This window comes from Pygoscelis adeliae, unplaced genomic scaffold, assembly GCF_000699105.1.
Source record: "Pygoscelis adeliae isolate BGI_AS28 unplaced genomic scaffold, ASM69910v1 Scaffold294, whole genome shotgun sequence".
NCBI lineage: Eukaryota > Metazoa > Chordata > Aves > Sphenisciformes > Spheniscidae > Pygoscelis > Pygoscelis adeliae.
The window spans coordinates 872,101-879,772 of record NW_008824722.1 but is presented as its reverse complement, the minus strand read 5'-3'; the positions used below and the strand labels follow the sequence as shown (position 1 = coordinate 879,772).

General features: G+C 52.9%; 2 protein-coding genes across 2 annotated transcripts in view; one reads left to right on the top strand and one right to left on the bottom strand.

The window, feature by feature from the left end:
• Nucleotides 1–1,109, top strand: part of FBXW4 (F-box and WD repeat domain containing 4) — a 52,798-nt gene extending 51,689 nt beyond the window's left edge. Inside the window, exons 8-10 of the mRNA XM_009323241.1 lie at nt 3–136; nt 309–450; nt 705–1,109. Coding sequence (XP_009321516.1) covers nt 3–136; nt 309–450; nt 705–821 — 393 coding nt within the window. The 3' untranslated portion in view covers nt 822–1,109. The remainder of the gene's footprint in view (nt 1–2; nt 137–308; nt 451–704) is intronic.
• Nucleotides 1,110–4,214: 3,105 nt separating this feature from the next.
• Nucleotides 4,215–7,672, bottom strand: part of DPCD (deleted in primary ciliary dyskinesia homolog (mouse)) — an 8,683-nt gene continuing 5,225 nt past the window's right edge. Inside the window, exons 6-7 of the mRNA XM_009323285.1 lie at nt 5,578–5,680; nt 4,215–4,417 (exon numbers count right to left, since the gene is read on the bottom strand). Coding sequence (XP_009321560.1) covers nt 4,313–4,417; nt 5,578–5,680 — 208 coding nt within the window. The 3' untranslated portion in view covers nt 4,215–4,312. The remainder of the gene's footprint in view (nt 4,418–5,577; nt 5,681–7,672) is intronic.

The window sequence follows — 7,672 nt, the reverse complement described above, 5'->3', positions numbered from 1 at the left end:
AGGTGGTGACCTCTTTAGGGACTGACTTCCACCGTGGAGCTGGAGTCCTTGATGTCTTCTACGAAACGCCCTCCCTTCTCCTTTCTTGTGGGTATGACACCTACATCCGCTACTGGGACATACGGACCAGCACCAGGTGAGCCTACCCTGCTGCCATGTGGGGCCTGCATGAGGCTCCTGGGCTCTCCTTGTGCAGTGTCTGGGGACTTGCCTGCAGCTGAATTAGCTCCTTCAGGCAAATTGGGCTTCAGTTCCAGTGCTGGAGGAGTGGAGGCTCAGCCCCGCTCCGGTTTGTGTTGCTCTTGCAGGAAGTGCGTCCAGGAGTGGGAAGAGCCCCATGACAGTGCCCTGTACTGCATAAGGAGTGACAAGAACCATATGATTGCCAGCGGCTCTTCTTACTACGGCGTGGTGCGCCTCTGGGATAAGCGGCAGACTCGGTGTCTGCAGGTGAGGGCCAGCCGGAGGCCAGGCAGCAGCAGAGCTTCCGAGTTGTTGCCTGGCAGCCCGGTGCCCGTGTCTCTTTGGAAGAAGAGAGAGGGGCTGCTGGGCTGTCTTTGGGGCGAGCCCACCATGGGGAAACCCAACCTATGCAGGGAAAAGCCTGCTTTGCTCAGGCATCTCGGCCTTTGGGTCTTTAACACCGGTTGGGGTCTTTGGGCTGACCTCTTCTCTGAAAGGTTGATTCTCCTGTTTTCTTGCAGAGCTTTCACCTGTCTTCACCCACCAGCAGCCCAGTGTACTGCCTCCGTTTCAGTACCACCCATCTGTACGCTGCCCTGGCATCAGCCCTGCACGTCCTAGACTTCACGGCCCCGTGAAGGGCACCACAGCTGCTTCTGGTCACCCCAACTCAGCAGAGTTGACACTTGGCTCAGGGAATCGCAGGGCAGGAGAGGTGAGAATGGCCCCCAAGGCTTCTGAAGGGATTTTTTGCCTGCCAGAAAGCTACATTGAAGAGTGCACAAAGGGCCAGACTTTCTCACCTCACCTGCCCGTTAGTGGAAATAAAGGCCGATTGTCCTTTTTATTTTGTGCAAATCAGGGTTTGTTTTATTAACTGTGTTCTTTTTTCTTCTTGGGTTTTTTTTTTTTATTTTTTTTTTTTTTTTTTTTTTTTTTTTTTTTTTTTTTTTTTTTTCTGTGGATACAGCATTTGAGGGGCAAGTTGAGCCGGGATGCCCTATCAGCTGTGTGTGCTGGTCAGGTTGAGATCAGCCAAGCTCTGAGCCATGTGAAGCAAGTCTAGGCTGTGTGTGGGGTGGACTGATTTGGTGGAAGGGAAAGGTGCCTGGGGCAGGGCCCACCTTTCACCTGCGCTTGCTCTCCTGACAGCTGCTTGTGTTGTCCTTCGCAGCCAAGAGCAAGAATTGAGCTAAAAGGCAGAGCCAGCCCTGCTTTCAGTGTATGCCTCCCCAAGCTGGCCGTCAGGTCGGGCTGTGCACTTGGCAGGGCTGAAACGGTCACATTTTGCTAAATAAAACTCTGAAGGGAAACAAAAGAGTCTGTATGTTTTCTTTCAAGTTCCAAAGGGGCTGCGATGTTACCCGCTGATCGCAGAGGCCTGACTGGGCGGAGGAGGTTGGGCCTGTTTTCAGACGCTGTCTACGCATCTAATAGATCTCTCTCCCTGGCCAGACCCTGTGACACTGCTGCGTTGAAGGCAGTTCCTGGGACCTTGGATTTCACGTCACTTGTTCAAACAAGAAATCAAGAAGTAGGATCTTCAACTCGCTGCCTGCATAATGAAGCAGCAAACTGGACTAGTGCAAACACCAAGGCCTTGATGTGATTTACTGCGATCCTGTAGGCACATCGAAGTGGGCTCTGCTCCTTTTTGTGTCACCCTTCTGAACCCGAGCTGGGTCTCAGAACAGCCATAGCTTTCAGCGTGCGCTGTGCTGTCTGGATGAATGTGCTGTGGGTGAATGCAGCGGTGTCTGGGGTCTGGTCCTCCTTGGGGAAGGAGGTGCGTGAACCCTACTTCGCTGTGAGTTTGGGTATCCTGGACAGGTAAAGGAGAGGTTTTGTATCACAAACTGGGAGCAATTCTAGGGCAAAGCACACAGCATGGTCCTTCATTAGAACTTAATAGGTAATTTCCACTGTCAAGAGGCTGCTCTTCCCTTGTGATGCACAAAAATTGGAAGAGGATGTTTGCTGGAGCCCTTGCCTGAGCAGGGATGGAGTGGAACCAACCAGCTCCTCACCTGCTTGAAGGCAGCCCTCCATTCCCAGTGGACGTGAGACAGCAGCTCAGGGTGCAAAGTAATTTAAAAGCATGGCTTTGCTGCAGGATCACATTCTCACAAGGATCTTTCCAGCGCAGCTCCCTGTCACGGTTCCTGACCTGTGCCTGTTCCTCTGCTGCCACTCGTGCCTGCTTGCTGCCAGCTCCCTTGTAGCTACCTTGGTGCTACACATTCTCCTTGTGCAAGTGGCAGAGCTGATGTCCTGCTGCTGTAAAAAGATGCCACGGCTGGAACAATCTTCCATCAGCTCAAAGCTGTAGATCCCAAAGACTGCTAGCCCAAGATAATGATTCTGGGGGGACCTCTGGGTTATTGGTAACACTGAGCTGTTGCTGAAAAGATGGTGGTTTGCATCAGGGGTTGATAAATACTGCTGCTGCGTTGCTTGGAGCACTTTGGGCTCTGCGTGTGAGGAGAACTTTAGGTAAGTGATTAGGCATGAGATAGAAGACCAGAGAGAAAGAGCTGGCAGAGCTTGGGAGTGGGGGAGGTGTGTTTTTTCTCAGGTCCTGGTGTGTTACAGGTCCTTTAATGAAACTGGGAAGGAGAGATGGAGATATTAAATGTCTTTGGCAGTGTCCCCAGGGAGAGGCTGTGAAGGAACAGGAGCAACTGGGGGGTGGGAGGAGATGTTCTTTATTGCACTGGGACTCGGGCAAGGCCCAGAGTAGGAATGAGGATGTCAGCTGAGCAGGTGAACAAGTATCACTGGTGCAGGCGACGACCTCTGTGACAGCCCTTCCTGCAACACTGCTGCCGCCAGCCCTGCCAGTCCCTTTCTGCAGCCCATGTTGGTGGGTCCTGCGCTCCTGCAGCTGCTTTTAGGTTCTTCCTGGCTGAGGCCTGGAGCAGAGCTGCAGCCCCATGGCGGTGCCAGCACTGGTGGGTAGAAGGATGCACCCTCACACCTCGGGTGACGGTGGGGAATGGGGAAGCTGCAAGCGGGGCTGGCGCACCGGCTCTGATGAGCTCTGCCGGTCAATGGTGCCTCCGTTGTCTTTGGAGGACTATGCAGGTGGGTCCTGGAGCCACCCAGCCGTGAGGCTCTAGCTGGGGATGTCACCCAGGCTCTAAGGAGTTTTCGTGGTTTGAAAGCAGCCCTCATCAGGGGAGCTATGGTGGAGTCCGTGACCTGCTCGCTTCAAAGTAGGGTTTGTTTGGGTAGGAGCCGTTCAAATACGAACTGGAATGGAAGGACGTGCAGAAACCTAAGCACAGGGATGGCTGGTGCAGGGTAGAGACAGCAGCTGTTTTGGAGGGCGGGTTGCTAAAGCAGCAGCACTGCTGGGGTTGTCCCAGCACGTGGGGTGCTGTCTGTGCAGCGAGGTTTGTGATGGGCCATGTTTGTGCCTTCACAGAAGGGATGTGCTACTGCTACTCCTGAGCTGGCCAGCGGCCCCTGTCACCACTTTCCCCCCCGTGCCATGCAAATGAAGGCAGCTGCATTTCTGTTGCTGCGCTCTGCACAGCCGCCTGCGTTCTGCACATCACGTTGCGCATGGCTGGCGGTAAGGAAGCCGTTGGGTGTCCTCCTCGTCACCCTATTTCATAGGCTATGCCCATTCAGGTCTAAGCATTGACGCTGTTTGCAGATACCAGAGTCGCCAGAGCATCCTTCTAACTGCACAGAGGACCGTGCACAACAGCGCAGGAGGGGAGTGGCTTCCAAGCACATCCCAGGCAGGTAACAGGTGTGAGGAGGGGGATCTTGTTTTCCAAATGTTACTGCCTTCAGCGATGGTGGCAGACAGAGGGAATTCCCAAGGGGAACTACCCAGCTTTCACATGGCTTCTGCTCATGGAGGATGGGGAGAGGGCTGCTGGCTGTGGCGCACTTCCTTTGCACGCTGCAGCTCCCCACAACTCATAGAAGGATCTGCATAAATCAGCAGATCAGGCAGTAAAGAGATCGACCGCCCTGCCGTCTCGCTGGGCCTGCAAAGATTCCTCCAAACGGCTCTGTTAACAACAGGACTCATTTTTATTAGAAAAGGCAAAATAAATACCACGGAGCTATGCCAGAGAGCTGCCCCCCACCTCAGCCTCTTAGCAGCCACTGCCTACTGGGTCTTACAGTCGCCATCCCCATTGTTCGCTGCCTTTATCTTCTTCAGCTCCTTCTGCAGCTGCTCTTCTGCAGCCAGGATCTCCTTCGGCTTCTGGTACTGTAGGACAGAGGCAAATGCCCTTAGCGCTCCTGTTCAGCCTCTGCTCCAAGCAGACCAACTGGGGCTAGGTGCTACCAGCGCAGCTGGGGCCCTCCTGCCAAGGGAGGCCTTTCTGTTACCAGCTACTTTCGAAGCCTGTTTGGAGAGGTGATGCCATCACGCTAGGGACATTTGCCAAGATCTGGAGTGTCTTTTACAATGCAAGTAAAACTTTCCAGTAGGATGTGGAGTCCGGACCACCATCAACCCCTCTGGAATATCCTGGCAAGCTGTGTCATGCAGATCCCTGGTGTGCTCACTGATGGTACGCTCACACGTGTTGTATATATATACAATATGCATTTTTTAAAAGGCAGACAGAGAAGTAAGAGTTGCAGTTCCTCTGTCCTCCCCTCAGAGCCCCCTCGCCCAGCTGCAGTTTAGTGGTGGATGCAGGTGCTTTTTGGCAAGGGTTTGGCCCGTAGCAAACAGCAGCTCAGAAGGACTCAAGGTGCTCCTCTTGGCCTACTTCCTCTGCACGTGCACCCCCAGCTCTGCTGCAAGGCTTCCCTCGGAGGGGATGCTCGCTGGGTAGCTGACTTCTACATTTAAGAAGATGAGCACCTGCTGCTCAAAAGCATCTGCCTGCCTCTGTCTGCTCCTTGCAACAACAGGTAAGTGCCCATTTTGCTAGTCTCTCACTTCCACCATGTGTGTGGAAGTGTGTACTCTCCATGTGTCCTCTCTGGCACAAACCAGCAGGCGATTTTTTTTTTTTTTAATCTATTTTTTTTTTTAAGACTGCGAGACCTCTAAGTGCAGCAGGTCCTTGGACTCTTAACACTTACAAGAGAAACTTGCTGTCACCGAGAGCGGAGGCTTGCTCAGGCCTGAGGGAGGGGATACATGGAAAACAGGGCACGACAGACACTCCTCCACCTGCAAGTCACCTTGAGCAGCAAGCAGGGCCCCTCCTGCGGCCTGGGCTGTCCTGGCTAGTGTCAGCATGCCCAGCGTAATCTGAAACTCCCGCTGACTGTGTGACAGAGAAGGGGGCTCATCAGTGACCCTCAGCGGATCTCCCTGCTCTGCCTCATTGCCCCACGTGTAAGAATTTTAACTTCTTTGTGGACATAAAGAGAAGGGCAAAGTGCTGTTCTGCGTGGCTAAAACCTCACCGTGATGATCAGGGTGTTGTTGGCATGGGTGAAGCTCAGGGCAGCTGCGTCCAAGGGGAGCTGGTATCGGTCCAGGTCAGGAATAGAGAACTTTTTGTAGTACCTACAAATGAGAGAGGAGACAGAAGTGAGGAAGGTGGGGTTCCTATTCCCCCTCTAGCAGTGCTGAGCTACGGGGCGCTGTTCCACAAGGTGTAGATGAGGACAACAGACTTCTCAGGTTTGGCAGGAGGACCCTGTGCCATGTTGTGTGCCTGCTGGTGCCCCCAGGCTGGCAGGAGCACTGGAAACAAACCTCCAAAATGGAAATCAGAGCTGGCAAAAGTCCTGAAGGGCTTTGGTGTGTGAGAGCAGGCTTGCCCTTGATAGGGACAGACTACTCAGCCCTACCAAGAGGTGTCCCTTATCTTTGTCAAGAGGTGTCCCTTGTCTTTGTCCCTGCTCATGGCTTCTCATTCCCTCTAAGTACCAGCTTCCATTAGCTCTTGTCAAAACAGCTGTCAAAGCCCTTGTGCCCTGTGACTTACTTTCCTGAGTGATGCACCATTTTGTGTTGCAATCCTTCTTAAATCCACCTTTTTGACCTCTTGCTGTGCTTCCCAGATCACTTCCTGCTTTGGTGGCACGGTGGTGCTCAGGCAAACCCCTGGGCACTGAGCTCCAGGTGTAGCTGCCCACAGTCACCTGAGCCTCTGCTCTGCAGAAGTCTCCGTGCAGCCCCCATGGTGGCTGTGGCACTCCCCTGCACTCCCAGCTCCCCTGGCTGCTCTTTGCCTGGTCTCTATCCCAGTTTCCTGATCACCTCTCACATCCAAGCAGAGGACAGAGAGGTTTTTGCCAGCTCCTCGTCCAGCCTGTGTCTCTCCACTGACAAAACCTTGGGCTTCTTTGCTCAGCATGAAGGAAAAGGGATATGTTTCAGGTAGAACTGGAGTGGTTATAAGCTGTCCAGGCAGCTGAAATTTCCTAAGACTTTGGGACCAGAACCTTGCAGACCTGTGTCTGTGTTTGCCTGAGACCTTTCCTCCTTGGCATGGCTTGCCCAGCGTCTGTTGTTTCTCTGTGGGGCTGCACCAAATACACTAGTTGGTGGTCCTACGCCCGTGTAGAGGCACGGTAGGGTTCTTAATCTCTTCCAGCACTCTTGTGGGCAATCCTCTCCAAGGAATTGGCCTGTAGCTGATACTGAGGTGCCCAGAGCAGAGTGGGAACAGGCAGTGGCTGCTGTCATGCCATGAGGGGTTCTTCTCCATTCAGCTGGCTGTGTGTGAGGCTTGGCCTCTCTAGATACCTCTGCCCAAATTGCAGTTTATTTTCCAAGTCACGGTGAAAACAGCTACAAAGGGCAAATGGCTCTCCTGGTGCAGTGGGAGGAATGTACGCAGCTTGTTACCGCAGGGCTCAAACCGTTCTGTGTTGTCACTGCTGTCGGTATTTGGAAAAGGTGGCAGACATGGATAATAAGGGAGATGTCAAAGGTTAAACAGCAGAGATTAGATGAACACAAAGACATGTTAAGGAAGTGTTAACTTCTTACCGATTAGACAAAAAAAAAAACAGTACACAGAAAAAACCCACTGTTTCAAAGGGCCTTGGGAGTCATCAATGAAACAGCAGCATTCTGCTGCCCCAGGACTAAGGAGAAGGGGAGAAGAATGGCTTTGGCTGGCCTCAAACTAAAATCTGTGACAAGATCAAAGGAAACCAGATCTGCCTGGCCACCCCCTCCTCCTCCTAACATTACCACTGCTTCTCGCTGCAATAATTGAATCAGGTTTGGCGTTCGGGGAGGTGGCTTTCTGGGTTTGTTTTTAGAATTTAGTTTAATGGATTTATTTTACAGCAAGAGGTTTTAAGCAAATCCCACTTGAGCAGCCCTTGCCGTGGCCAGAGGGAACGGGAGTGACTGGTGGAAGTGAAGAGCTCCTGTCTGGGCTGGGGAGGTAGTTGATGGGCGGTTATCCCTGCTGAGGCAGGCAGATTCTCTGCCCTCGCCTCTCACCCCATGGCCAAGGGCAGTATTGCACTCTGAGCCTGGGTCCTGGCCTGAGATCCACAGTGTGTATGTGAAGTCACCTCTATTATTTTCCTACTT